Genomic DNA, 15498 nt, shown 5'->3' on the forward strand with positions numbered 1-15498 from the left:
CTCTCTCTGTTGGCCATGGAGATAGATCACAGCATGTTTTTGTGCCTCAGTTTCCTTTTCTGTAAATTGGGAAGAAACACCATTTACCTCCACAGATAAAATATCTTAAGGGTTTCTATTGATGCAATGAAAACACCATTGATCAAAAAGCAAATTGGGAGAAATGTTTTTTTTTCCCTTTCTTTTCTTTTCTTTCTTTCTTTTTTCTTGGCTTACATTTCCATGTTTCTGTTAATTATTGAAAGAAGTTAAGACAGGAACAGGACAGGAGCTGATACAGAGGCCATGGAGTGGTGCTGCTCCCTGGTTTGCTCCTCGTGGCTTACTCAGCCTGCTCTCTTATAGAACCCAGGAGCAGCAGCCCAGGGATGGCCTCACCCACAGTGGGCTGGGCCTTTCCTCATTTATCACTAATTGAGAAAATGCCCTATAGCTGGATCTCATGGAGGCATTTCCTCAACTGAGGCTCCGTTGTCTCTGATGACTCTAAATTGTATCGATACACAAAACCAGCCTGTACATAAAGAAAGCTTCAGGGATTCAGTAGAAATGAAAATTAAAAAAAAAAAAAAAAAAGGTGAGGTTAGTGCCCACACTCATCTCAAATCCATTAGTGAGACTGAGGCTAGCCAGTCCACGGAGAATGGATCAATTAGCCAATAGAAAACGAACAAAACAACTATCTCCTCCTCCCTTGTTTTTATGTTTCTCTTTATGTCTCTCGCCTTTCTTCTATCTCATAATTCTTGATTTAAAAAAAAAAGGCGCCTGCTTATCTCAGAGTCAAGGGCAGGTTGGGGCTAGACTTGTGCTGGGGAGTGGCAGGCACCCACTCCGAGACCCGATTGGGCCACCTTCCCGGGCACCGGGCCCGCACTGGGCGTCCGCAGACCCGCTGGGGGTGGGAGAACACCTTCTGTCCCTGCCGAGTCCCGCGCTGGCGTCCCCGGGGCTTCAAAACAAAGGTCCCGTGGCAGCAGCTGCTCCGCGCTCCTCCTACCCGGCAGGACCAGTCCAGGCTCCGGGCCGCGCGTCCATTGGCCCGGAGCTCAAAGGGGCGTGGCCCCACACTCCGCCCTGCCAGCGGCCACGCCCCCAGTTCCCGCTCTATTCTTGCAGTCGGAGCGCAGCAGCTGGAAGAGTTGGACGTGTCGCCAGGTAAGCGGCTGGTCCCGGGACCCTAGGGAAGGGCGTGGTGGTGTGAGGGATCCCCGGAGCCGCGGGGATGGGCCGAGGCCTTCTCTGCTCTGCTTTCCCATCTGGGAAGCCTTATCGTTCTCCAGCTCTGTGATGGGTTCCCCCCACTCCTCCCCCGACATTCTCCAGTTGCCCGGGCTAGTTTGGGGAGCGCGGGTTACTGTCCCTAAGGGGAGACGGGTGGGTGTGGCCGCAGCGGCGATCCTTGTCTAACTTGGGTTAGTACTGCTCGCTGGGCCACCTGTTTTTGAGCGTAGGCGGCGCACCCTCCCCTGCGTTTTCCGGCGGGCTGGAGGTGCTGGGGACTCGCGGCTAGAGGAAGGCGGAGCTGTCCCCGACGGCGGGGCCTCGCCAGCTGCATGCTGGGCGGCGGGACAGTAGCCAGGCCCGGAGAGGGGGAACCGCCCTGACCCCTCGCGGTTGGCTGCTTATAGGGAGGAGGAGCAGCTGGGCGCGCTCGCTTGGTGTTAGCTCCAGGATGGGGGCCTTAGGGCACAGCGGAAAACTTCACCCGCGCAGGCCGCCCTGTTTACAGGCCGGAAATGCAAGGTTGGGTTTTGATTTTTGTTTGAAAGCCAGGCTGTGAGCTCACAGTTTTCTGGGGTTGCAGTTTTAGGTCTGTGCAGGGTGAACTGTAGATTTCCTCCGTCTCCTTCAGGGCCTGGATTCTGAGAAGTGAAGCTGCCTCTTTGCAAGATAGGAGGACCCCCTCCCCCGCTGCCAACTGGAGTATATAAATAACCTTTTCTGCCAGAAAAGAGTGTATGCGGGGAAAAGAGGGAGCTGGCTAGACTAAGTGCCCGGAGAAATAGGGGCTTTTTTTTCTTCCCCTCCTAACCATTCTCTTACTTCTTGGTACTTTAGTCTGTTCTCCAAGCTGAAGCCAGAGAGAGAGAGAGTATGAAAAATAATTGGTTCATTAAACCAGTAGCGGTGGGTTGTGCCTGCAGTCCCAGCACTGGGGAGGTAAAGAGATAGGATTCAGGATTGAGGTTCATTCAGCTCCATGTTAGTTCAAGCCCAGCTGCTGTAAATAATTTCCTCCTGCAACTCATTCCCAGCATCGGGGAGGCTGAAATGGAAAAATTGTCTATATAGCAAGACCCTCCCTCAAAACACCAAACCAGTAAAAATCATATATTTAAAGTCGGTCTCCAAATCTGAGTCCTATGTTCTTGTTCTTTGTCCTGTTGGCTCAAACTTTCCCACAGGGCTTTCTCTGGCTGCTTTGTGACTGTTCAGTGTGTCCCTAAGTGATTCTTAACCCTCAGATCATCCATTCCCTGCTCTGGGACAGGGGTCTCCTTGGAGTCTGGCCTCCCTCCACTATCTCCTCTTGGGTGACAACCTGGTTGCCACCATGTGCCCTGACATCACTTCCCCCACCAGGGTGATCCTGGACTGAGTTAGGATCAGAGTAAGCTGAGTTCAGCCCAGCCTAGGGTTGGGAGAATTGACTCTCTTAGTCCTGCTGAATGCAAGGGCAAGAATTTGGTTTGTGCCTCGTCGTTGGCAGCTGTGGGAGGGAAGGGTTTTTCCCATGGACCTAATGTGACCATGCACACCACGGGGCCACTATTGTTGAACCTACCTTCTGCCCGGCAGTGTGGCTGGCTGGCACTGCCTATACAGCTTTGAGCTACTGGGATTTGCGAGGTCCTTGTCAAACTGAGGCAGGGAACTGGTGGGTCTAGAAGACAATCAGGCTGGGAGGTGAGGAAAACTGGCGGAGGGTGGAGCAGTTCAGCTCGGTTTGGTGGAGAACAGAAGTCCCCTTGGCCTGCCCTGCGGGATGATGTTATTGGAAGGGACTGCTTTGGGTTTCTGTAATCTGGAGCTTCCAGCTTCCTGGCAGTTGAGGGCGGGGTTTCCCAGCTGGGCTGCTAGAGGGAGCGGGACTGTCTCCTAGTCCTGGGTTGTTTGCTCTTCTCTGTTCCATGGCCCCGCCCCTGGTATCCCCCGATACTCTTACGGAATCCACTCTTCCCAGAACAATGGAGCAGCATGTGGCTGGCTAGCCTGGCTGCTGTGAGCCTCGGGCCCCTCTCTCTCTCTCTCTCCCCTCCCTCCCACTCACTCCACCCCCAATCCACCCACACACACCACCGCACCCTGTGCATTTCTAAGATCCCTGTGTCCGGTTTAGCTGATCAGTCTTAATCTTCCCTTGGCTGTGGGTTCTTTTCTGCCAGTCTGGCGGGGTTGGGGTTGAAGATGAACCTTGAAATCTCATGGAGCCCTGGCCCAGTGCAGTTTGTATGTGTTGGGTGAGCGTGTCTGTCCATGTGTGTTCCCCTCCCCCAGATAGCTTGCTTCTTGGGAGCCGGATAGTTTAGCAGCAGTTGTCCCTCTGGGAATCCCTTAGAAAGGCGGACTTGGGGGCTCGTGGGAGCTGTTCAGTGCTAGAGCCAGAGATCCTGGCTTCCCAGCACCAAGAAAGCAACCTCGGTCAGTCCCCAACTAACTGACCAAGCAAAGCCATGTTTACTCCACCCCCATCTGTGGAGTTGGGAGTTTACTTTTTGGACATTGGCCAGAGATTCCTGGGGGCACTAAAGTGTGAGGCATCCCAGCTGCCGAATCTATTGTCAGTTTCTTCATGTGGCCGGGAAATGGCCAAGTGTCTGCCAGCCAGGATCCCGGTGTTTAGAACAAGCTTCAAGAGATTCTGGCCTTGTCCAAGAAGGAAGCCTCCAGCCTCCTCAAACTCTTGTTTCTCCACTCTTCATTTTCCTGCCCCTGAGAAGCTATAAACCACACTTCTTTCACTGGAGTGTAAGTGGCCTCCAGCTTGTCTAGGTTCCTCTGGTAAGCACCTGACTTCCTACCTCAAAAGATCCTTCCTTGCTGGGTGCGATGGCTCACAACACACCTGTAATTCTAGTACCAGGGAGGCTGAGGCTGGAGGATTATCATGAGTTTGAGGCCAATTTGGGTTATGCAGTGTTAAGCCAGTCTCAAAAACTGAAAAGGAGGGAGGTGTAGACATGATGGAAACTGGGAGCTTTAAGGCCAAGAGCACAGACGGTGCTGGGCCTCACAAACTGGTACAAGAAAAGCAGCACTAGATTTGGGGGTGGGCTATAGAGGGGCTGGGGAGGCCAGACTGGTGCCCAGTTGAGCTCCCAGAATCTTCCAGGGCTGCTTTAAGGCTTGTGGAAAATTCCCAGGCTATTTTCGGCTAGAGGTCCCCTTTGCCACATTTCTCCCGATAGGAGTCTGACATGCCCTCTCTGGTGGAGAGTAAGGGTGGGTGTGGCAGTCTGTCCTCCAGACTCTGGCTGTCTTGCAGAAGGGTGCATTTCTTATCCTGCTGTGTGCTGTGCCGTGTCCCCACCCACCCCCCAACCCCAAGTGAGCATTAGAAGGCCCCGGGTTTCTTGCTGGTACTTGAGGGTACTTCTGGGTTTGATGGCCACAGCTGAGGATGGGGGTCCATTGGTAGAGTGCTTGCCTAGGATTTAGGAAGCCCTACGTGGGCTATATGAGACTGTCTCAAAATAACAAAGTATAATGGAGGGGCCAGGTGTTGAGGGGAAGCCAGGCACTATTTCCTCATCCAGAGTTCATCATGCATGCAGTGACAAGCCTGTGCATACACAGCTGTGTGTACCCTGCCCCTCCCCCCATATATGTGGCCACTTGGTCATACACTCATAAGCACATCACCCCACATAATTATGTGTGTCCATGTGGTCACGTACATAAACCTGTCTCCACATACACATGCATGTGCAGATTACATAGTCACATACAGAAAAACGTGTGTGCCAAGTCTGGTAGTCATGGTATCATCTTGGGCATTTCATTTTGACAGAGTTTGTCTCAGGCAGAGGCTCACTGGGGTCTATTCCTGAGCCCCTGCAGGTAAGGGCCACAGCCCCATCTTGATCTCTCTCAGTAGAGCAACATGGAAAGTGGGTTGGCCTTTTCCAGGGCCACCCCTGGCTCTGCTGAAAGAGCAGGCAGAGGGCTGAAGTGGGAGCGGGGGCTGTTGGAGCTACAGACTGTTGTTGAGGCTGTGCCCTGGTGTGTGCAGGGCCAGAGAGGCCTCCTGGAGAGCCCTGCCCCAACCCCAGCTAGACTTTGTCCCCTTCCCGGAGCAGCTGGGGTAGGCTGGCTCTGACAAGCCCAGCTTCCTTTCAGCACAGATAGCCTCTGAAGTAGCTACTTTGGGGAGCGGAACAGCTTTGCGGGTCTCCCAGCTCCTACCCTTTCCTCAGTGGCTTCATTTCTGGGTTTCAGTTTCTTCCATGGTCCAGTTAGTGTGGGTGTGTCACTCAGCACATGCCGAGGGTCCCCAAGTCCAGGATGTTCAGGGACCCTGTGTTGCCCTCAGTCTGATGCCCTCTGAAGGCCATGGGCTGGAGCCTTTTCCCTCAGCCTGGAGCGGGGCATGAAAAGGGTTTTAGAGCAGACAGGTGGAAGGAAGGTGCAAAGAAGGGAAGAGAGAGGATGATGACAGCCATGGTGATGCAACTTGGTTCCTGGTCTAGCCCTGTCCCCTGAACCTTACTTCCTGCTCCTACCAGACTCCCACAGACTCCTCAGAGGCCTGGAACCACAAAAGGCACTCCCCAGTCTTAGGCCTTTCCACATCTTGCTGTTGCACCCAGAACAACCTCCTCCTGTGTCTGTTTTCTTTATGAGATGGTCTCTGTAGCCTAGGCTAGCCCAGACCTCACTGTCCCTAGCCCAGGCTGGTCCAGAAGATCCTTTAGTTTCAGCTTCCAAAGCGCTCACAATACAGGCAAGCACCAACACCCCTGGCTTCTTCCTTTCAAATGGCTGACTGACTCATATTCCAGGCTCATCTGGCACTCCCACTTCGTTACTTTTTATCCCTTTTGTTGGGGGGGTCCTTTTGGCAGTCTGTGACCCCACCACCTTGTTGACATTTTGATTTACATTTTTATCCTCTGGTTTCAAGCTCTGACCTGTGTCTCCTGTATGATGAATATGACTTGACATTGGACATGTTTGTTGAGTGACTCAGTGATTGCAATTTACAGCAATAATCATAGCTCGTTCTTGTGGCTTGCCCATTTACAGCAGAGTTGTATCCTCAGTGCTCGTACCTGTTACTTCATCTAATGTTATGATTTATGTGAGGCTGGAACAATTTCCATTTCTCAGATACAGAAACTGAGGCCCCGAGAGTCACCTAATGATTGCTTAGCTGGCGGGTGGGAAGATTTGAACTGCCCCTGACTGGGTTGGGGGAGGGGAAGACAGGCAGGGAGACTGTTTAGAAGGGGAAGTTCTTTCATGCTGATGTCATCTGGTCCCCATGGTCTCACCGTGCTGTCATGGGAGGATGGGTGGGGCCCACTCTCCCTCTCTGGGCCAACCTTCTTACCAGAACTCCTGGCATTGGAACATTCTAGGACTCTATGACCTGTGCTGGAGACCTGACGGCCAGGCCAGCAGCCAGGACCTCTTCAAGGTGGGGGCTTCTCTGAATTTGTGGTCCTGCCTGGCTGGGGCCACAGCCGAGAAGAGGTCAGTAGTAACCATGTCACTTTTGGAAGGCTGGCCAGTGACACCTCTCCAGCCAGGCAGAACTGAGTTCCCAGAGACGGGCAGGGCATACGGAGGACCAGCCTCAATCTTTGAGGAGAGAGGCACCCTTGCACGGCCCCCGTCCCCCAAGCCTGAGGACTCCAAGGTGGAGGGTTGGAGCCTGAAGCAAGTGGGCCTTGCTGGGCAGTGCAGGTGAAAACTCAGCCCTGGGGCCATGAAGTTACTCTAAGCGGGAAGAGTCTGGCCCTGAGCTGGGGCCAGGGTCTGGAGAGCTGAGGGGGCTGAGGACGTAGCTCAGTTGGTAGAGTGCTTGCCTAGCGTGCACAGAGCCCTGGGTTCTATCCCCAGCCCCACATAGATTGAACATGGTAGTACACAGCTGTAACCCTGGCACTTGGAGATTGAGGCCTGTGTGGGCTACAGGAGACCCTGAAAACAAGCAAAGCAAAGAACATCAAACCCGTAGCTGCACTGCTTAGAAGACAGCTCCTTTATACCTGACAGGCTAATCACAGGGCCACACGAACCCCCTCAGGCCTCTCCCTGTCCCACTGGCTTCCTTGGCTCTGCTCTCCCAGCTCTGTCCCCAAGCAGATGTAAAGGGACACCCCTGGACTCGACTCTGAGCCCAGAAAGGGGAAAGGACTTGCCCAAGGACTGACCCTTGAGCCAAGGTGGTTGGTCCCGCCCTGTCCTGGGTCATTTGTGTACAATGCCCGCTACCAAATCATCCTTTTTGGATCTTTCAGGCGGTCTCGCTGTAGTCCAAGCTGCCTTGGCTCACAGCAGCCCTTTGGCCTCAGCCCATCCTGCTCCTGAGCGCTGGCATGGCCTGTGAGAGCCACTACCGCCTTTGTCTTTATCCTTGCCTCTGAGGAGTCACTGAGAGAAGTGCCCCTCATAGCAGGGAGTATGGGAGCTAGGTGTGTGTCTGCATGGAGTGCTTTTCCCCCTGGGAGCTTTAGTGATGACCCACCTGACACTGAGAACCTATTCTGGGCTGTGACCCAGAAAAGGGGGGTGGTGTTTGAACTGTGCTCTCAACACTGAAGTCCTGGCTGGGGCACGCCTCCCTCTCACAGTATTTACTGATGTCCTAAGCATGCCAAGGTCTGTTTTGGGGACACAGAGGAGCTACTGAAGGGGTTACCTGGCATATACGTGTGTGTGTGTGTGTGTGTGTGTGTGTGTGTGTACACGTGTACTTGAGCGTGTGAGACCACAGAATAACCCCAGTTGTTTGTTATTCTTCCAGGTTTATTTATTTTGAGGCAGGGTCTCTCACTCTCTGGGACCTTGGGTTCCCTCACTAGTGGACTAGGCTGCCTGGCCAACCTGCCCTAGGGAATCCACCTGCCTCTACCCTTCCCACTGCTGGGATTACAAGTGCACACCACCATCTTAGCTTAAAAAAAAAGATTTATTATTTATATGGTGTTGCATACGTTTAATCCCACTTGGGAGGCTGAGGCAGGCAGATCTCGGAGTTTGAGGTCAGCCTGGTACACAGAGTGAATTCTAGGACAGCCAGGGCTACACAGAGAACCCCCGTCTCCAAAAACAAAACAGGAAAGTTTTCTTTTCATTCGTGTTTAACTCTGCACATACGTGATCTGTGTGGGTTTGTGCACGTGAGTGAGGTGCAAGCCAGGAGAGAGCATCAGATGCCCTGGAGCTGGAATTGCAGGTGGAGTGAAGTTCTGGGAACAGAACTCAGGTCCTCTTCAAGAGCAGTGAGCAGCTCTTAACCACTGAGCCATCCTCTCCCAGCCCCACACCATGCTTTTCTATTCTATGTGGGTTTGGGGGATCAAATGCAGGTTCTCCTGCTTGTGTGACAAGTATTTTACTGACCGGGCTATCACTCCAGCACGTGAGCTGGCATTTCCTTTCAGAGGGAGGTTGGTAGTGCCATGGGAGCCCAGTGTGGGCACATGAGCAGACACCTGAGCCAAGGTGTGACTGTAGATAAGGTGATTGTAGATAAGGCTGTGCCCTGTCTAATCCTCTGACAGGACCCTGAGAGCACCCTTCTCTCTGTAGGTCAGCCATGTCATCTGAGCCTCCCCCGCCACCGCAGCCTCCCACGCATCAGACGTCTATAGGGCTATTGGACACCCCTCGTGCCCGGGATCGCTCTCCATCCCCTCTGCGGGGCAACGTCGTCCCTAGCCCTTTGCCTACCCGCCGGACAAGGACCTTTTCAGCGTAAGTCTCAGGCTGGCCACGCGCAGTTCCCCAAACGGGGCTACTACAGGATCCAGCAGGATCTACTCCTGGGTGCCTTCTAGAAGAGGTACTAGTGAGAAAACAGGAGGGTGCCTTTAAAACTCAGGCTGCCATCCTTGCCACCCATGGGAACTGGCCCCGACTGTAGTGTTCAGTTTTTGGACTTTTAGTCAAAGAAGCCTTTTCCCACGAGGCCTTGATTGTAAAGGAAGGGGAGGGGATGAGAGACCAGACAATGACACAGTGTCAGGGTATACACTGTCAGGTGCAGAATTTAGGGCTGAGAGGTGTTGCTAACAGTTTCTGAAGGGATGCTCCCAACTCTGTTAGCTCAGCTCCCTGTTTCCAGACGGACAAACAGGCTTGAGAAAAATGTGCCATGGTTGCCCAGTCATTTCTCCTGCGTGAACGGCCCCGGGGTTGAACACAAAGCCTATGTGTGTGACTAAACGTGGTGGCCCCCAGCCAGGCCTTCCTGGGCACAGCTGGGAGAGTAGCTCCTTGGCAGTGGGTGGCTCTTGTAGGGGACTGATGGGTGTCCCTGCTGTGTTCCCTATCAGGACGGTGCGGGCTTCACAGGGCCCTGTCTACAAAGGAGTCTGTAAATGCTTCTGCCGGTCCAAGGGTCACGGCTTCATCACCCCGGCTGATGGTGGGCCTGACATCTTCCTGCACATCTCTGAGTGAGTCCACTGCTATGTATCTGGAGATTTGGGGTGGGAGCAGAGGGGTGCCATTGTGGCCCTAAGCTACATGGGACAGTAGACTGTTAAGGTGCCGGTCAGGAGAGTGTCTATGGCGTGTACAAGGCTGGACAGAGATGACATGTCTATGCATTGGGTGGTCTTGGGTGTATGTCCACCACAGATGGTAAGAGCATGTTACCGTGTGTGATACATGAGTGTTCAGTACCTGACCTGTGTGTGTGTGTGGGGTATCCCTGGAATGGGGGGTGTTTGGCCTCCTTAGAGGAGGGGCCTGGTGAGGCTGGGGGCTGTCTGTTTCTTTTGCTCCAGGAAGGAAGCTCAGGGCTGGGCCCTTTCTCCTGCTACTTGCTCATTGAGGCTCTTCCTTCCTGTCTGAGAGCCTGCAGGAGTCTGGTGTGTGTGTGTGTGTGTGTGTGTGTGTGTGTGTGTGTGTGTGTGTGTGTGTGGTGGGGGAAGGCACAAGGGCCCCAGCAGCCCCCTCCCTATTTGGCTCCTCAGCAGCTTTTGAGTTTCCTAGGAACCCCAACTAGAACCTCTACCAGACCTCCTTCTTTGGCCCAAGCACCCAGCCCACCCTGACTTCATTTTGGCTGAAGTGGGGACTGAGTCTGAAGCTTGGGGCACACGGTGGACAACCTCCAAACAGTGACTGACACCCTGGCCACCGATCAGTGGCCAGGACAGTCTTTTCCCAGAAGCCCTCTGCAGAGATGGAAGTAGGCCTTCCCTCGCTCCTTTGCCACCCCAACATGCTTGTATAACCATACTAGGCTGGGTATGGCAGTGTGTGCGACTTAATCCCAGCACACGGAAGGCAGAGGTAAGAGGGTTGGTGAAAGGAAGTTTGAGGCCAGCCTGGTTCACACTGAATTTCAGGCCGGCCAGGGCTACAGAGTAACAAGACTTTTGTCTCAATAAAACAAAATCAATCCCCCCTACCTGACACAGCTGAGCCAGGTTCTGGATGCACTTCACATGGGTATGAGTGAGTGCATTCATGGGTATGTAAGTGTCCAGACAGCCTCTTTCCAGGAAGGACTCGAGGGATCTGCAGACACATATAGTACAATACGAAAAGTAATTAGGGAGGAAGCACGGGGTGGGGCGAGCATGTGTGATGAAGATGCTGTGAGCTGTCCCGGGTCCATTGTTGAAACTCGGCTATTGGAAGCTTCCTGGTCCACATCGGAAAGGGGGAACGTGACTGCTCTGAGATTCTCTCCTCACATGGCAGGTTCAGGGGTTGTTGTTGGCCCTGGTGCCCAGGATCATCAGGATACTGCCCTCACTGTGAAACATGATCTACTCCCCATCCCCACCCCTTTCACCCTGCTGAGCCCCTCTCTGCTCTTTATCTTGAGACAGGATTTCAACGAAGTAGCCACATCTGCCCGTACTGGTCTCCATCTTTCTGTAGGTCAACTTGCAGTCTTCCTGCCTCAGTTTCCCAAGTAGCTGGGATTACAAGCCTATGCCACCAGGCTTGGCTTACTAGACACTTTTTGGAAGGCTCACTGGGTGGAAAAATAGAGGCCAAAGACATAGTTTGTTTGTGAGGGGCAGCCCTCGGACCAAGAGCAGTGTGTAGAGGCCTCAGAGCAAAGCTGGTCTCTGGCTTTCCCAACCACAGGCTCAGTTCTGATTCGTGAACATCCAAGGCAGCTAGGATGTCTTTCAGCCCAGAGGAGCCACTGGGGCCATGGTACAAACTGGTAGAATCGAAAGGAGGCACTTGTTTCTAGACGGGCTCTTGAGTAACTGGGAAGACAGAGTCTGGCCTGGTGTCCCACTGTGGGGTCTGTGAGGCTTGTTTTCTATGTATGACTGCTGTGTGTGCGTGCGTGTGTGTGTGTGTGTGTGTGTGTGTGTGTGTGTGTATGTGTGAGAGAGAGAGAGAGATGAAGATATGTCCTCTCTTTCTCCACCTTTATTTTCTTCAAATTTTATGAGTGTTTGCCTGAATGCCTTCTAAGTGCCTCGCCCATGCCTGCTATCTGTGGAGGCCAGAAAGAGGGGGGTGGGATCCTCTGGAACAGGAATTGTAAGTGGTTTGTGAGCTGCCGTGTGGGTGCTGCGAACTGAATCCAGGTCTTCTGCAGGAGCAAACGCCATCACTCCAGTGCGATCTCCACCTTACTTGTTGAGACAGGGTCTCTCACTGAACGTGAACTGATCTGTTAGGCTAACTGGCCAGTCAGCACTGGGGATCCTCCTGACTCTGCCTCTCCAGCACTGGGCTAGTCCACTCCACCACATCCCAGGGGCTGGGGTTCCAAACTCAGGTACTCATGCTTGCAAGGCAGCCTCATCCATCTCCTCAGCCCTGATGACCGACTGCTCTTTTCTCTCCTGCAGTGTGGAAGGGGAGTATGTTCCCGTGGAAGGCGACGAGGTCACCTATAAGATGTGCTCTATCCCGCCCAAGAATGAGAAACTGCAAGCTGTAGAGGTGGTCATCACCCACCTGGCACCAGGGACGAAGCATGAGACCTGGTCCGGGCACGTCATCAGCTCCTAGGGACCTGCAAGAACCCCTTCTCCTGGGCTTGAGGGAGACTTTGGGGGAAAGAGGAGCAGGGCCACCCTGGATATAACATTCTACCACACAAGATGGGGGCCTCAAGGCGGGCATGGCCCCTTTCAAGCATTTCCTGGAGGGGGAAGGAGTTGCGGGCAGGCAAGGGGTGCTCTCAGCCACCAGTACAGCCTCCAGCCATTGCAACAAGCTCTCACTGTCTGAAAAGCATTAAAAGCATTTGAAAAGGAGAGGCAACTGCAGAGGCTGAGTGGAGAGGGTGCAGTCCCAGCCCAAAGCACCCAGGTAGGCCAAACATGCTATTTTCCCAAATGCCCCCTTCAGATCAACCCCATAACAACTATTCCTGGAACTAGAAACAGAAATCCTCTGATTTATTTGGCTTCCTGAGGGATGTCACCAACTCCATGAGACTTTCCATGACCCAATGCCCTAACTTGGGACCAGGTCAGTCCAGCCTCAGCCTGGCTGGTTGGGCGAGAGCTGCTGGCTTATGTATGTGGTTTATGTATGTGCAGAGCTTTCCAGGGGACTTTACCACTTGGTGCCTTTGCAGCAGGTGTGTCTCCACCTTCTGGGAAAGACTAACCCTTAGGAGCTCTGCCCTAGCATAGTAGCCTGGGGCTGGGCACTGACCCCCCTCCTGAGAAGGCTGGGCTTGCTCACTTGGTTCTAGGGATCAGGCAGCCTCCATGTGGCATTAAGGCTATCATTAAAGTAGTGCTGAGGGTGGCTGTGGGGGTGGGGAAGAGAGCTCTGCAGGAAGGCCCTACACAGGAGGGTGGTGCTTTACTTAAAAAGCAGAACCCAGGCTAGTGGTGCATGCCTGTAATCTCTGCACTTGGGAGGCTGAAACAACATTCTAGGCCAGCCTAGGCTACAATCAATGTCTCAGAACAAGGGCTGGGGGGACATAGCTCAGTGGTAATGAGTGCTTTATTTTAGCCCAGCTTGTGTAGGAGTCTCCATTCCAGTGCTAGTGTAAACCCCTATATATTGACACTGACTACAGGAGACAGGCAGCTTGCTTTCTGATGGCCTTGTAAGGTTAGGAGTTGAAGGAGAACTCTACCTCTGACTGGAATCAAAGGTAGATTCTTTAAGACAGGCCTAGTAAATGCCTAAGGATCTTTTTCCCCCTCTTCCCCAGTGCTTGGGGAGCCTAGAGCCCTGGATATGCCCACAGCACAGAGCTACAATGAAGCCACTGCCTGCTTTCTTTCGTGTGTGTGTGTGTGTGTGTGTGTGTGTGTGTTGGGTGGGGTGGGGGAAAGACAGGCTCCTGCTGTTTAGCCCAGGATAGCTGCAAACTCTTGGCACCTTTCATGCCTTGGCTTCCTGCTCCTTGGGGTCACAGGTGTGCCTTCGTTCCCTGCTGATTTCTTTTTTACTCAACCTCCCCCAGAGCCCTGTTTGCCCTGCCCGCAACACTGGAGATTTGTGATCTCCAAATGAACGATCCCTAGACTTTCTGGTGCTAGGCTTTAGTTGTGATTCGGAAATAGAATAGTTGGGTAATGGGTTTGTCAGAACAGGGATGTCAATTCTACAGTGGCCCAGTTGCCACTGAGGGTTGTATCCATCCTAAAGGTACAAAGGCTGTGGCTTTCGGACATATAGGGGTCAGTGATACAGCTTGGCTGGTAACGTGTTTAAAGAATGAGTTTGATTCCCAGAAAAAGTTAGATGTGGTGGTGTACACCTAGGTAGCCCCAGAACTCGGGAGGCAGAACCAGGTGAATGCCCAGGGTTTGCAATCTAGGCAGCCTAGCCTATTTGGTGAGTTTGAGGTCAGAGAACCTGTTTTTGTCTTTTTTAAAAAATGTGCCTAGCACCTAAGAAATGGGTGAAAACAGGTTGCTTTCTGGTTTCCACATGCATGAGAACACACAAAACATATGTGGATACACTTGTTAGGGACTTGTGTAGCTGGCTTCCCGCCACCACCCTCGTGTGACCATCTTTGTTGTTGAGCTACTGATGGATTTTTTTTCCCCCTACTTGGCCAAAGGTGGCCTTTCCCCCACACCAGGCTTGGCTTACCGCCCAGTGGCTCTCTTGTGGCCTAAGGACCAGAAGTCCAAACCCACATTTGCCATGACCCAGAAAGGCACCTTGTGACTGACAACTTTGTCACCCCACTGTTCCCAGTGATCGGTACAGCTCGGCTTTCATTCTGCTATGGCTAGACTTTGGGTGACACATGGTTGACCTGCCAGTGAGCCCTGCCCACCACTGAGCTGGCAGCCCAGTTCTGCTGGCAGGATGGCCTCTGGAATTTTCTGCCCCACAGAACCTTTTGTAAAGAGCTTTTCTTGTATGGTCAGACCACTTCAGCCTGTAGACTTATTCTGGAACTGCAGAGTGTTGGGGAAGACCCCCTCTGTTCACAGAGATAACTTATAGATGAGGAGGGACCCTAGCTCCCAGTGCTGGAGACAAAACAGGAAAGAGAATAGACACCCAGATCTAGATGTTTGAGCCCATAAGCCAACTCTTCTCTATAATAAAGTGTTTTGTACAAGATGAGGCGACTGAAGGCTGTGTGTGTCACAGATATGCCTTTATGAATGTGGAGGGCTCCAGTTCAGGGACCTGCCAAGCACATGGCACACATTCTGCACTGTGCTGCTAACCATGAGACGTTCCCTTCATTATCCAACAGAGGAAGACTGGGCTCAAACAGGGCTTGTTACTGTGGTGGACTGTAGGCAAATGCCCTGGCCCACAGGATGGAGGTAAATGTGAGAAGGATCTTGGGGTTCCTGTTGCAGATGTTTGATGAGGGCCTTGAGGCTCTCCAGGGACCTTGTGGGGGAGATGGAGAGGAGGCTGCCCTTCATATAGGTCCTGTAGCTCAGAAGGGCAACAGTGAGGCCAGTTGCCTTGGAGTGGAGAGCAGCAGGTTGCTGATAGAGTTAACGACAGCCCAGGGTGGGGTGGCTTTACCAAGGGATGGGGCTTTTGATGCATCTGTGACTCTCCCAGTGGTTGGGGAAATAACCAGCCCATCAGGCCTGTTCAGAGAAAGACCAAACAAGATGAGATGATTGCATTAAATTAGCCCTGGGTTTCTCCAAGTTGACTGGTGCTGTGATGGTAGGTGTGCCCAGCCTGGGGTAAAGAGGGGAGTGATTCAGCCCTGTGCATGCCTCGACTGTGCCTAGGAACAGTGACCTTGCTCCTCAGCACCTCTATCTTCCCACCAGCACGGTTGGGGACACCTAGGATCACACAGAGCCTCTATGTGGGAACCAAACATGTTAAATTTCCTATTAGCTCAGGCTTTCTTGGGGCTTCCTAAAG

At 52.9% G+C, this 15498-nt stretch overlaps 1 protein-coding gene across 5 annotated transcripts; it reads left to right on the forward strand.

Moving 5' to 3' along the window:
* Positions 1 to 1101: 1101 nt before the first annotated feature.
* On the forward strand, positions 1102 to 14718 carry Carhsp1 (calcium regulated heat stable protein 1). 5 transcript variants are annotated; one of them, NM_152790.3, is made up of 4 exons: positions 1102 to 1158; positions 8764 to 8928; positions 9510 to 9632; positions 12012 to 14718. In NM_152790.3, exons 2-4 carry the CDS (start codon positions 8771 to 8773, stop codon positions 12172 to 12174), a joined length of 444 nt encoding a protein of 147 aa, NP_690003.1. In that variant the 5' UTR covers positions 1102 to 1158; positions 8764 to 8770; the 3' UTR covers positions 12175 to 14718. The 5 variants fall into 5 exon arrangements, with proteins under 5 accessions (NP_690003.1, XP_006245815.1, XP_038941235.2 ...); XM_006245753.5 differs by lacking the exon at positions 1102 to 1158 and adding an exon at positions 3278 to 3464 and having other exon boundaries at positions 12012 to 12422; XM_039085307.2 differs by lacking the exon at positions 1102 to 1158 and adding an exon at positions 6495 to 6643 and having other exon boundaries at positions 12012 to 12422.
* The last annotated feature ends 780 nt before the right edge of the window (positions 14719 to 15498 follow it).

This window comes from Rattus norvegicus, chromosome 10 (assembly GCF_036323735.1).
Source record: "Rattus norvegicus strain BN/NHsdMcwi chromosome 10, GRCr8, whole genome shotgun sequence".
In the NCBI taxonomy this organism is placed as follows: Eukaryota; Metazoa; Chordata; class Mammalia; order Rodentia; family Muridae; genus Rattus; species Rattus norvegicus.

What these genes read in the sequence shown, in the direction of transcription:
- Carhsp1 (XM_039085306.2), top strand. Translation starts at nt 6,713, where the DNA reads ATGTCACTTTTGGAAGGCTGGCCAGTGACACCTCTCCAGCCAGGCAGA. An exon ending in GGCCTTGCTGGGCAGTGCAG is followed by an intron (nt 6,913 to 8,763) that starts GTGAAAACTCAG and finishes TTCTCTCTGTAG; the next exon opens with GTCAGCCATGTCATCTGAGC. An exon ending in CGGACAAGGACCTTTTCAGC is followed by an intron (nt 8,929 to 9,509) that starts GTAAGTCTCAGG and finishes GTTCCCTATCAG; the next exon opens with GACGGTGCGGGCTTCACAGG.